The sequence below is a fragment of the Stegodyphus dumicola genome, chromosome 5, assembly GCF_044657685.1.
Source record: "Stegodyphus dumicola isolate Sdum_Otavi_A_Nest chromosome 5, ASM4465768v1".
Taxonomy (NCBI): Eukaryota; Metazoa; Arthropoda; class Arachnida; order Araneae; family Eresidae; genus Stegodyphus; species Stegodyphus dumicola.
This window is the reverse complement of record NC_140772.1, coordinates 55,325,207-55,339,536: the sequence shown is the minus strand read 5'-3', so window position 1 is coordinate 55,339,536 and position 14,330 is coordinate 55,325,207. Positions and strand designations below refer to the sequence as shown.

Sequence of the window (14,330 nt, the reverse complement as noted above, 5' to 3'; positions counted from 1 at the left end):
ATATGCTTATTCACACAGGAGAGAAACCTCATGTGTGTGAAGTATGTAAGAAATCCTTTAGTCAGAAGTCTACTTTAAACAGCCATATGCTTATTCACACAGGAGAGAAACCTCATGTGTGTGAGTTATGCAAGAACTCATTTAATCAGAAGAGTGTTTTAAACTGCTATATGCTTATTCACACAGGAGAGAAACCTCATGTGTGTGAAGTAAGTAAGAAGTCATTTAAACGAAAATATGATATAAACAGGCATATGCTTATTCACACAGGAGAGATACCTCATGTGTGTCAAGTATGTATGAAGTCATTTAGTCTGAAGTCTCATCTAAGCAGGCATATGCTTATTCACACAGGAGAGAAACCTCATGTGTGTGGAGTATGTAATAAGGCCTTTAGTCAGAAGTCTAATCTAAGCAAGCATATGCTTATTCACACAGGAGAGAAACCTCATGTGTGTGAAGTATGTAAGAAATCCTTTAGTCAGAAGTCTACTTTAAACAGCCATATGCTTATTCACACAGGAGAGAAACCTCATGTGTGTGAGTTATGCAAGAACTCATTTAATCAGAAGAGTGTTTTAAACTGCCATATGCTTATTCACACAGGAGAGAAACCTCATGTGTGTGAAGTATGTAAGAAGTCATTTAAACGAAAATATGATATAAACAGGCATATGCTTATTCACACAGGAGAGATACCTCATGTGTGTCAAGTATGTATGAAGTCATTTAGTCTGAAGTCTCATCTAAGCAGGCATATGCTTATTCACACAGGAGAGAAACCTCATGTGTGTGGAGTATGTAATAAGGCCTTTAGTCAGAAGTCTAATCTAAGCAAGCATATGCTTATTCACACAGGAGAGAAACCTCATGTGTGTGAAGTATGTAAGAAATCCTTTAGTCAGAAGTCTACTTTAAACAGCCATATGCTTATTCACACAGGAGAGAAACCTCATGTGTGTGAGTTATGCAAGAACTCATTTAATCAGAAGAGTGTTTTAAACTGCCATATGCTTATTCATACAGGAGAGAAACCTCATGTGTGTGAAGTATGTAAGAGGTCATTCAGTCTGAAGAGCAAGTTAAACGCTCATGCACTTATTCATACAGAAGAGAAACGTCATGTATGTGAAGTATGTAAGAAGAACCTTTGTCAGAAGACTTATTTAAGCCGCCATATGCGTATTCACACAGGAGAGAAGCCTCATGTGTGTGAAGTATGTAAGAAATCCTTTAGTCAGAAGTCTACTTTAAACAGCCATATGCTTATTCACACAGGAGAGAAACCTCATGTGTGTGAAGTATGCACGAAGTCATTTAAACAAAAGGGTGATTTAAAGAAGCACATGCTTAGTCACATAGGAAAGAAACCTCATGTGTGTGAAGTATGTAAGAAGTCATTTAAACGAAAATATGATTTAAACAAGCATATGCTTATTCATACAGGAGAGAAACCTCATGTGTGTCAAGTATGTATGAAGTCATTTAGTCTGAAGTCTCATCTAAGCAGGCATATGCTTATTCACACAGGGGAGAAACCTCATGTGTGTGGAGTATGTAATAAGGCCTTTAGTCAGAAGTCTTATCTAAGCAGACATATGCTTATTCACACAGGAGAGAAACCTCATGTGTGTGGAGTATGTAATAAGGCCTTTAGTCAGAAGTCTTATCTAAGCAGGCATATGCTTATTCACACAGGAGAGAAACCTCATGTGTGTGAAGTATGTAAGAAGTCCTTTAGTCAGAAGTTTCATCAAATCAGGCATATGCTTATTCACACAGGAGAGAAACCTCATGTGTGTGAAGTATGTAAGAAGTCATTTAAACGAAAATATGATTTAAACACCCATATGCTTATTCACACAGGAGAGAAACCTCATGTGTGTGAAGTATGTAAGAGGTCATTCAGTCTGAAGAGCAAGTTAAACGCTCATGCACTTATTCATACAGAAGAGAAACGTCATGTATGTGAAGTATGTAAGAAGTCCTTTTGTCAGAAGACTTATTTAAGCCGCCATATGCGTATTCACACAGGAGAGAAGCCTCATGTGTGTGAAGTATGTAAAAAGTCGTTTAGTCTGAAGAGTAATTTAAACACTCATGCACGTATTCACACAGGCGTGAAACCTAATGTGTGTGAAGTATGCACGAAGTCATTTAAACAAAAGGGTGATTTAAAGAAGCACATGCTTAGTCACATAGGAGAGAAACCTCATGTGTGTGAAGTATGTAAGAAGTCATTTAATCAGAAGAGTAGTTTAAACACTCATATACGTATTTACTCGAGAGAGAAGACTTGTGTATAAAATATGGATAAATTGATTTTTATTAAAGGATTTTTAAGATATGCGTATGGACAGAAGACTGAAATCTGTCATGTGTAGAAGAATTCATTTGGACAGCAGAATAATTCGAAAAAATATGCGTTGATTTAAGCAGAAGAGAAGCCTTCTGTCTTTTGAGGAGATGTTAAATTAGTATGTTGTCATAATTAATTGATGGGAAAATTCTTGGTAATAAAAGAGCCATTTAGTGGCAGAGTTTTAGATTTAAAAGTAAACTGGGTGCTGCTCATGCTGTAGAGAAGTTTTTGAATTGTCATTTCATATAAATAAATCATAATCTAGTTATTTTTTAAAAAAAGCAAAAAACTACGTTTATGCAAGTTTTATCTCAATTGCATTTTAACTAATGCTGACTTGAAGCTACATTTGCTTATCTATCCTACGTTAAAGACTCTAAAACTGCTTATACCGACCTTGATTGAAAAAGCTGGGATTGTTGTTTTGTTCAGGATCTGCCATGAAGTGTTTTGTGTTTCTTCCACCTTTTCGGAAATTTGAATTTTTGACCCTAGATATCACTTTTCACAGATTTTTGTAGCACTCATATTCAGTGTTACATCTGTTACCTAGCAAAATGTACTGTTGTGATGATATGATCGTTACCAATTTGACATACTTCTGAGATGCAATTCTGGATCAGGGCGAAATGCTTCATCCCATATGTGTATTGTAACTTGTATCTTCTTTGTGCTAAAGACATTTCAGAGTTTATCAATGAAAGCTATTGAATTAATGATAGAGATGCCTTTCTTGAACCTGTAATGAAATAATATATTAGATGATTTCTTTACTGTGTTAAAATATTAAAGACCTGCAGTCAAATTAGACAGTTCCATTTTTTTTACATATCTTTTATCTAATGAAATCTATTATCAGGAAATATTCTCAGTACGACTATCCAGCTGCAGTATCAAATGTCTCGAGTGTATAACATTCTAAAAGTGGTATACGGTTATCATATAATACTGATAAAGGGAAATGAGGTCTTGTAAGATAAAATTCTTTCAAATCCTGGACATACCAAGTAGAGCAGTGCAATGTGTGTAAAGTACCTAAGATGACATTTGAAAAAATGAATCAGTATTGTGGTATTTCGATGCAGGTAAGAAACTCAAATATAGTACATATATATTCAAAAACTGGGTAGAAGTTAACAATTGTGTGTCCCTTGTTTTTTTTTTTTTTTTTTTTTTTTTTTTTTTTTTTTTTTTTTGCGATTTCTTTTAAATGCTAAGATCGGTGCCAGGAAGGCACAATTTTAAGATGGTCGCTACACAAAACCAAAATAAGAAGTCGAAGAATTGCACAAACCTGGTGTCCATGTACATATTGCTCTATTTTCACTTAAAAGAATATTGGAGATTTGCACAAACTAGGCATTGTTTATTGCCTTAGCTTTGTCCATGTACACATTGATCTATTTTCATTTACAATAATCAGGAAACTAAAACAAAGTTAAAACTATCATGGTAAATTGAACAAAATTTGTTACTAATCGGAGGGCACTCAATTCTACACTAGAGCCAGAAACTTCTATGTTCTTTATGCAGTGTTGAAAGAAACTTGGGTTAGTCTTTTGATTATGGTAACTTGGCAATTTTTTGGGAAAAATATGGCGACCAACCCTTCTACAGCAACCTCCTAGTTTTTGTTTGGGCGCCATTTTGTTTTCACAAAGTAAAAGCATGTTTTTTTTTAACTCAACATTTATTTCCAACAATCCGCTAGCCGAATTACACTTATGCTAGAACTTTAATGGAACAAAAGTGCTTAATTATGATGAAGATTAGGTGCGAAATTGGGAGAAAGTGCAGAATCGCCCACTGCTTGCAGTGTTTTTAAGAATTGCACATGCACAGTATCATCCATGTACACGTTGACCTATTTTCACTTAAAAAAATATCCCAGAATTGCACAAAAATGGCATTGCACACACTCTTGACTTTATCCATGTTGCAGTGCTAAAGTCCTAGCTACTAAACTTTACCGGCTAATCTTTGGAATATGGTAACAGGTAGTTTGGCGACATTTTGGAGGTGGTAAAATTTACTACCTAGGACTTTGGGAATAATGTGAGAAGTACTCAGTTCCGATTACGCATTATTTTGTGTGAGGGAAATGAGAGATCATGAGATATGTCATGTGACATTAATGGACGAATTACAGTTCTTTAATCAGAAAAGGGGGGAATTTTGGAAAAATATCTGCAGTACTATAGTATTTTGTATTAAGCTTCATTGTGTGTTGTGTGAAAGAGTGTTGATTAATTTTTGGATCGCATGGCGCTATCTAAAGTGAATTCTAAATTTTTAATGCGTTTATCTGATAATCCAAAAGAATTGGTTGAATGGTGTATGAGTGTAATTTAATTGCGGATAAGTATGAATGTCCAACATGTGGGAATGAAATGAGATTGTGTGAAAGGAAGGATATTACAGATAAGTTTGAATGGCGGTGCAAGAAATCTGGTGAAAATGGACATTTTGTGATCCGCCATGCACTCAAGATTCTGTAGAAGATTAGGTAAGTTAGTATTTTTAATCATTTGAGGATATTATTTTTATGCATTGTTCTAAATGTAAGGACTAAATAAATTAATATGGTATCATTGGAAAATTGTTATTAGCAATGATTTAGTTTAAAGTAATTAGGATTGTAAGCTAATTTTTATTAATTTAATGTATGTGCTTATTTATATTTTAAGTAGTGTTTTTAATTTAATTATATTTTAATTTAATGATCGTGATTTTGTGAGTTATATGTTTGTAGTATTTTGGAATACGTTTGTAAGTAAATGTGCATGGAAAGAATTTTAATATTTGACACTAAGTATTTGGAACCATTTTTAATGTTTGCGTTATAAATTGGCAGGTGAGGTTTAATAATAGATAATTTAGAGGGAAAAGTTTTTGGATATTTTATTTATTTTATACGTGCAAATGTTCATCCTTGGAAAGGGTATATACTTTTTCACGATCAGGTAATTTCATATATGTCCTTTTTACCAAATTTAAAGATTCACAAAATTTTTATGCATTTTCGTGAAATTTTTCTAATTTATGAGAAAAAAGCAGTGTACATGGATATAGTGAAGTGCATGGATATTTTTGTGCAATTCTGGGATGTTTTTTCAAGTAAAAATAAGTCGACGTGTACATGGTTACTATGTATGTGCGATTCTGAAAATCGTGGCAAGGAGTTTGCGATTCTGCACTTTTTCCCAATTAAGCAGTTTTGATCCATAAAATTTCTAGCATAAGTGTAATTCGGGTAGCAGATTGTTGTAAAAAGTGTTCAGTAAATAAAAAGAAAAGAAACCTGTCTTTACTTCGTGAAGACAAAATGGCGCCGAAAAAAAAGTAGAAGGTTGCTGCAGCAGAGTTGGTCGCCAAAAAATCGGCAAGTTACCATAATCCAAAGATCAACCCCTTTATCACCTTACCGAGATGTCGCAAAACTACCTGTTACAATATTCCAAAGATTAGCCGAAATTTGATTTTTGATTTGCAAGAATGCACACTTTATAAGCATGAACAGGTGTGTACAAGTAAAAAAAAAAAAAATCTTTTTCACTTGTAACTGTCTCATTGTTCTTGGCAAAAATCATCATTATAAGCATCTCAAGCATACAAAAGAAAGTGTCTTAAATGGTTCCCATAATAATGCAACTTTGGAAATGAATAGAAACTAGAAATATATATGGCACTTTGCCACCATTTTTATGGTTTTTAATTCTAGGAAAACCTTTTTCTGGAAAGATGTGCTTGTAAAGCAGGAATCTCATAGAAATTTGCTGTGCTACTTTAAAATTTTATTTCATGGAACTTATTGAAGTAACTTTGCTGTTCTTCAACCTGTTTTTTAATAACCCGTATTTTTTTATAAAATTATAATCATAAATGCTTTTTTATAGTTTATTTAGTCTTAAGGGTAAAATGGTAAAAAATACTGAAATTATGAAGATATTAAAATAAAATCTGGAACTACTCTGATATGCGCCCTCAAGTCGCCAAACATTTTTGGCGAGAAACTTCACGCTGCCGTATTACTATCTAAATTTTTTGTGTATATTTCGAACTTTAAGCCTAAAATGTCTCCAAAAACGCGGTTTTCGCACATGCAAAAACTACGTTTTGAACACACGATTTAAGCTAAAAATCCAAAACAAAAACAAAAAATTTAGATAGCAAAAACGTAAAGTTTCTAACCAAAAATATTTGACAAGAATCCATGTACACAGCGACGTGTTTTAACTTAAAAAAAGTCTACGAATGGCACAATGTAGGCAACGAACGAATTTACAAGCTACGCACACCTCGCTTTAATAAATTAACATAACAATAAATTTCAAAGAATACCATGTACACAGCATCCTGTTTAAACTTTAAAAAAAATCTATAAATTGCAAAATTTAGGCAAGGAACGAATCTACGCACACCTCGCTTTAGTAAAATGATAACAATAAATTTCAAATAATACCATGTACACAGCGTTTTGTTTAAAAAACAACAATAACGACAGAAATTCATACTAAATAACCAATGAACATAACATTCTACAAAATAAGAACAAGAATAAAATAAAATGCACTTACCATGAATTAATGCTTTTCGAGCAGCAGAAATACCAACTTCATACCGCCTTTAACATGCCGCCACGTAATCACTATCGTATTTACATGACAGCCAGACACACTCCAGAAAATTCACAAATAAATAAAATCACTAATCCCTACTTCTATCATGCACAGCCATTAAAAATAATCTCCCAGACCCTCTTTCCACACCTCCAAATATCCACTACCTCTCAACAGGATGGCTACAATGTTATTTTCTTTTGCCGAACTTCAATTCAACAACTTCTACCATTTTATCTTTCCCTCCCATCTTCTCAGACACAGATGCGAATCAACGAGCTCTAGCTAAAGATTGTTCAACGTCAACAGGGTTGCCATAGAACACGCACTCGCGCCAAAAACCAGCGCAGAACACATATCGCCACATTTGGTGAAATTAGGGCGTATATCAGAGTTGTACCTAAAATTTTTTTCAATATAAATATATCAAATTTTATATTTTAACTATTTTTCCCCCTTGATTTAATTAATATATGTGTTTTATGGAAGTATGAGAGAAATTTTGTAAATGCTTCAGTTTCTTTTCTTTTCTTTTCTTTTTTTTAATATTTAGCACTTCAAGCATAGATATTTAATATTTAGTCAGTAACTTCTTAAATTTATGCATGTAAGTTTTTGTTGCACAGACATAAGACATTTTTCATGATATGCTCATGAATTGAATGTAAAAATACCTACACAGCATGCATTTAATTCAGCATTCTGTGCAACTTTGTCTGCATAAAGTAAGATGCAACTCTTTAGATATAAATATTAGGTATTCATCAGGTATCGCGATCAGATTCAGAAATGTATGCATACATACATAAATTTCTGAATCCTGTCCCAGTAACAGAAAAGGGGAACCAAATATTAACTAAAATAGCATTAGTCTCATTTACGTCGTTAATGCTGAAATATTTCCCTTGCTTTTACTACCGCACACATCTCATTTGTGATATTGCATTTTTCTTGTCAAGGTCACCAATGGCTAATCAGCAGGGTTCTAAGCATACTTACAGCAGAAAGTACATGATATTGAGCATAAATGTGTCAATTGTTTCTTCTTAAACATGCTATTTGGCAACAGCAGTGTGGCATAAAGCATATGGAATTTATATTTATGCCAGAAAAGAAAAAAGAACATGATATTAAGCATAACATTAGCAGAAAATAATGTTGTTAAACATGTGTAAGTCTCATTTAGCTCATTAAACATGCAACTTAGTGCATATGCACTAAAGCTAGGAGGGAAAGAATATTAAGTGTATGTAAATGAAATTTGCCTTGTTAAACATAATGTTTAATACAGTTCAGAGTTCGAAATCCGGACCTCAAAATTACCAACAACATTTACTTGTAGGCTTTACGCACGTGCATTTAATTTCCCCCTCCGCACATAATAAAACATCTGGAGAGTCGCAATTCTTATTTTCACTTCGACACTAAATAAAATACCTTGATATTAAAGAAGCAATCATTTTAGCGTAAATTTGTATGCTACGCAGCAACTTGGCTTACATCTCGAACCTAAACATTCCACGTAGATACATCGTTGATCTGATGCCAACCAAAACATGACAACTTGAGTAATGACTCATGTAGCGATGCCTAAGCATTTTTTTGTGTTATTAATTGAATGATAAATGAGCAGTTTCCCTTAGAAAGTCCTCCACAAAGGCACTCCCCCCATTAGGTAGATAGCCCTCGAGGCTTTGCCATAATCACACGCACACAATTGAATAATAAATGAGTGTGATAACCTTTTATGTTGACATTATGCATGGCGATTATTACATATTAAATTAAATGAGCTAAAAAATGTTGACGGTGAAAAATTTACCAAAAATTCTTTCTATATGCTAAAAATAGATTTTGTTGATAATACTCATAGACCCAAAAATTACATTTAGGACTATTTAAATTAAGAATAATGGATTTGTTGTTCATGTAAATCCAAAACCTGCGGCATCGAGTCGCAGAATTTAGGACCCACAGAGACTGCATCACGTGGTAAGATAGCTAGCGCGAACCCTCAATAAGGTATATGTATATATGGGAATATGGCCTGTTTATGTAGGAATTTATTTATTCAGAACTTTGATAAGCCTTAAGCATGTGCAAAAAGTAGACATAAGTATAATAAATAACTAAAGTAATACAATTCAGGCTTAATTGTCTCAGTGTGTGATAGAAGCAAGATAAAATTTAACAGAACAACTTGTTCGTTATCAAGCTCATGATTGCATATCCAAGTATGTAATGTGAAGGACAGCTAACTTTGATCTTCATAGCTGCTAATTGTAAAGGTTTTCAGATATCGCAAACAAAGGTGAAATATTTCAATTAACAGATTTTGTAAAGAAATGTGGAAAAGCGGAAATAAATGAAGATGATAAGAAAGAAGTTTTTCTTTGTGATAACAATCCTTCTCAATCATGAATCAATTAATGAATGGCAAAATCTGTAGTATGGTTCTAAATCACCAAAATACCGGAAGTGAAGAAAGCGACAGAGAAGTTACTGAAAACGAGAAAATTTCAATTGACAAGTTAGTCGGAATTTTTGAAATAGCAGCTACAGGACTTCAACAATGTAACTAAACAGGAGATATGTCCGTCTGTCTATAGAATTAAAGAGAATGTATTAGCACAAAAAATGAAGCAACTTACATTGAAAGAAATGTCTAATAAGGTAAACAAATAAATATTAAGCTTTTTTGGTAAATTTTGATACCCTTTACATCATAAATACTTCATTATTTTATAAATCACGATTTCATATTTTTAATTGTATAATTTTTGCATGCCATCTCATCAGATTTAAATTAATCTAATATCTGGAAAAATTCCAAATTTGGAATTGCTGCAGTCCCGATGAGTCTGGATTTTGGACATTCTACTGTACATGTAAATTTATGTTAGGAAAAAAAGCAAAACAATATATAATTAAATATTAACATAAAAATAAATGCTATTTATGGAAATTGTTTTGAATTAATTCTGTATTTGTAAAACAGTTACAAATACTTGTATACATACAGCAATGCTTCATTTGCTTTTTATTAGATTTCTCTGGCCATTTTTCCGAAAACAAAACCGTTAAGAATAGCACATTGTCAGAAAACAATCATACTTAAAATTTCCTACAGTGAGTCTTGCATATTATGTTTAATTTCATGTACAAGTATTCAAATGAGTGATCTGTTAGATTTTTAGAATATGGACCACTTTTTTACAGCTTCACTATGGAAAAAGATAATGTTGAAATCATGCAAAATAATAATAAATTAGTGAAGAATAAATTATGTGTAGGAAGTCAATGAGGATTGTGATATAATGTGCAAATTGTGCGTAGCAGTCAAAGAAAACAATGACAATACAAGAAAAATGGGGTAAAAGTTTACAATTGTGTACACCCTTTTTTTTTTTTTTTTTTTTTTTTTGTGATTTTTTTATGATGCCAATATCGGCAGCAGAAAAGCACAATTTCAAGATGGCCGCTACATGAAACCAAAATAACAAGTCAAAGAATTGCACAAACAGTATGTCCATATACACATCAATCTATTTTCACTTTAAAAAAATCAGAGAATCGCACAAACTAGGCATTGCGCACTTCCTTAACTTTCCATGAGTGCATCAATCTATTTTCACTTAAATTAAGTTAGGAAGCTAAAAGTTAAAACTATCATGGTGACCAGAATGGGGGTTTTATCGCCAAAATTAATCAAAATTTCTCGCCAATTGAAAGAGAACCAAATGTACACTAGAGCCAAGAAATGGATGTGTAATGGAGTTACTAGTTTTTTTCTCTTTCTTTTTTTTTACTAAGTAAGGCATACAGACAAGATTTATTTGAAGTATTTCTTATGGCATTTTTCAAAAGTATTGTGAAAATTGTCTTCACTATTTGCTGTAAATGCAGTACAAAGTGTGATGTTGGGACTTGTGCGATTCCGCATTTGGAATTTTTTCGAATGTTAGAACATCTTCCTAAATCTAGTAAGAAGGCAGTTGGGAATTATAAAATTAAAAGTGTGAAATAATGACTTATCAAATAATAAAGCATTTATGATCTAAATGGTATAAAAATTTACAAAAAAAACAAAGCTTTATATTTATTTGTTCACTTTATTAAGCATATTTTTCACTGTAAGTTGTTTTGTTTTTGTGTTGATAGAAAAAACTTATTTCGGGGCCCAACTTAACGAAAGTTGCGATTTTTTTTTTTTTTTTTTTTGGTGCTATTCCTGTTTTTGTGCAGTGCCCTCTCAAGTAAAATGTCATCCAAAACATAGCTAAAACAAAAAAGTATAATCTAAATAAACTGTATTTTAAATCAAAATAAAGCACGAATATGCAGATTATCTAATCTGTGCAGTACGGCAAAGAAATATCGACTTACCTTTGTGTCTTTGGATTGTTTTGTGCGAAATTCATTAACAGCATCCAAAAACGGTTTAAAATTATTTGAACTGGAATCTGTATACTGCCATCGGCACATAATTTCTCAAAAGTAAGAATAAAAATATCCTTTGCAGTGCAGGACTGTCTATGGCATTTCTTTTTAAAATCACTTTTTATTACTCTCTACGTATGGTATGGTTCATCTTGGGGTGATCCTCAGTAAAACTCTCTCATGGCACCCACACATAACCCCTTAATTTCTTCAAACAGTGTACTTTCAATAGATAACAAGTTGCTTATTTATAAAACTGTATTGAGTCTTATACTATGCATATTAATGTAAATCATATAGGAAAGAGATCCAGCAGGCACAAAATTGTGCCCTAAGACAGATCACCAACTTGGCCTGGTACGTTCGAAATCAAAAACTTCATGATGAATTAGGCAATTGAACAACTGAAATATATTTATGCTAACCTCTTAAGTATGTGTATGCTATATGCATCTCTAGACTCGGGTTAAAGCCAGCTTGTTTCCCTTTTCAGCTTTCCCAGATGGCATTTTTGGGTCTTGGAACTCTGCGCACACTTTATTTCTTCTAGAATTACCAGTTATCTACTCTCCTTTTACTAAAAATCATAACATAATAATTTGAAAAAAAAAATTATGTTAGTTACTCATGACAACATTCGAAACAACCTACATGTTCAACAAGGGGTAGCGTCCTTGACCCAGGCACCCTGGTGCTACACCGCTTCCATGTGAGCGAGATATGATATGGTTCATTAGAGAAACATCTTCATATACGTACAGCAGAAAAAAACTGATTTGTAAGGCATGTAAGAGTTCATTTAGATGGAAGGACATTTTAAATATGCATATACTTAATCGCACAGGAAAAAAAACCTCACGTGTGTGAGGTATGTAACAAGTCATTTGTTCCAACTAGTTATTTAAACAATCATATACTTATTCATAAATGCGAGAAACCTCATATATGTGAGATATGTAATCAGACATTTACTGAAAAGGGAACTTTAAAAAAGCCATCTGCTTAGTTACACAGGAGAAAAACCTCATGTGTGTGAGATATGTAATAAGTCATTTAAAAACCCATGTGCGTATTCACACAGGAGAGAAACCTTATGTGTCTGATGTTTGTAACAAATCGTTTGCTCAAACTGATCATTTAAAAACCCATATGCTTATTGCCACGGGAGAGAAACTTTATGCACGTGAGGAATGTAACAGGTCATTTACTGTAAAAGGTGATTTAAAAAGACATATACTTATTGACACAAGAAAGAAATGTTTTGTGTGTTAGTTATGCAACAAGTCACTTACTCAAAAAGGAAATTTAAAGAGACATATGCTTAATCACATAGGAGAGAGACCTCATGTGTGTGAGGTATGCAACAAGTCATTTACTCTAAAAGAAGGTATGTAACAAGTGATTTACTCTAAAAGAGAATTTAAACAGATATATGCTAATTCACCCAGGAGAGACACCTCATGAGTGTGAGATATTAAATAAGTTACTTGCTGACAAATGTAGTTTAAACAAACATGAACTTATCCACACCTGAGAGAAACCTTATGTGTATGATATATGTAATATGTCATTTACTCACAAACCCAGTTTAAACAAAAATGTACTTATCCACACAGGAGAGAAACCTCATGTGTGTAATATATGTAAGGAGTCCTTAACTCACAAACATCTTTTAAACAACCATATACTTATTCACAAGAAGAGAAACTCCATGAGGTACATATGTAAGAAATTGCTTAAATGTTATAAAAATTGAAACGTGGATGCCTACAAATAATAGAAGGCTAGTGTCTTTTGTTAAAAAGCTAGATTAACAAGAAAGTTTACTCATTTGTGTAGTAATGACTTGACCATGCTATAAAGAAATGTCTTTCTATGAGGTGTATTTAACTTGGCTTTTCATATCAATTCTTAATAAATCATTTGTTTCTTTCCACAAGATTAAAACTTCATGTTTGAGAGATAATTCAGAAGTCATTTTATCATCATGTTAGTGCAAAATACAACAGACTTATTTTTCATGAAATTTGTTCCTCGAAATCATGCCATTAGTATATCCCACTACATGTGTTTTCTGTGCGATATGTATTAGTATTTCATATCACATATGCAGGCTGATTAAAGTATTTCTGATTTAAAACAATTCTTATTCTTGGTATTTAATTAGTAATGAAAGATTTAAAATGGCGTGTTCGAACTGTGAAAAGGTAATGACTGCTTATAATGTTTTGAATCAAGAAATTGTATTCATGTCACATTCCTCCCATTCAGGTAATGTCACGAAATGCTTGAAATGTTGAACATTTTCATTTGACTGGAAATTTCATTTACATTTTTCACTGTAATCCACTTTTCACTGCATTTTTGTAAAAAGTATGGAATGTGAAATATCTTGTTTTGTGATAACTTTGGTATTCTAGGATTTAAGTAGTTCTATCTTCCTTGTTAACTTCTGGAACTGCTTTTTTAATGTTGAGAATGCTTAGAATTTAGATTTCAGTAAGCTTATGTGTTCAGTGTCATATATTTAAAATGTTAATTTTGGACTATGTGTTTGATGGTCCAATGCAGCCACTATGCAGCTTGTAGTGTCTTTGAACAAAGTCAAAATTTGAGGTTTTTTTTTTTTTTTTTCCTTTCTGTGGTAGTGCATAATCATTCGTCCAGCAACCATGGGTATAATAATCCTTCAGTTAAGCAATTCTGCCATTTTGTGCTTTTCGTTTTTGTTGGATTTCAAAGTCGAACAGTTTTTTTGCCTTAAACTATGGCCTTGTAGCATTTGCAAGCAATGGAAAATACTGGTGTAAAATTTCTGCAAGAACACAAAATTTTGCTGAAAATTTTCTAAATGAAACAACGAGGAAATTCTTTTCCTCCATAGTCGAGTGTTGCACGAACCCAGTTTT

The 14,330-nt window shown here is 32.8% G+C and overlaps 1 protein-coding gene across 1 annotated transcript in view; it reads left to right on the top strand.

Annotated features, from left to right (window-relative positions):
• The first annotated feature begins 254 nt into the window (after positions 1-254).
• LOC146997107 (uncharacterized) overlaps positions 255-14,330 on the top strand; it is a 41,133-nt gene continuing 27,057 nt past the window's right edge. The window contains exons 1-3 of the mRNA XM_085817806.1: positions 255-1,068; positions 1,135-1,973; positions 10,275-10,354. Of these exons, the coding sequence (XP_085673932.1) occupies positions 255-1,068; positions 1,135-1,973; positions 10,275-10,354 (1,733 nt within the window). The remainder of the gene's footprint in view (positions 1,069-1,134; positions 1,974-10,274; positions 10,355-14,330) is intronic.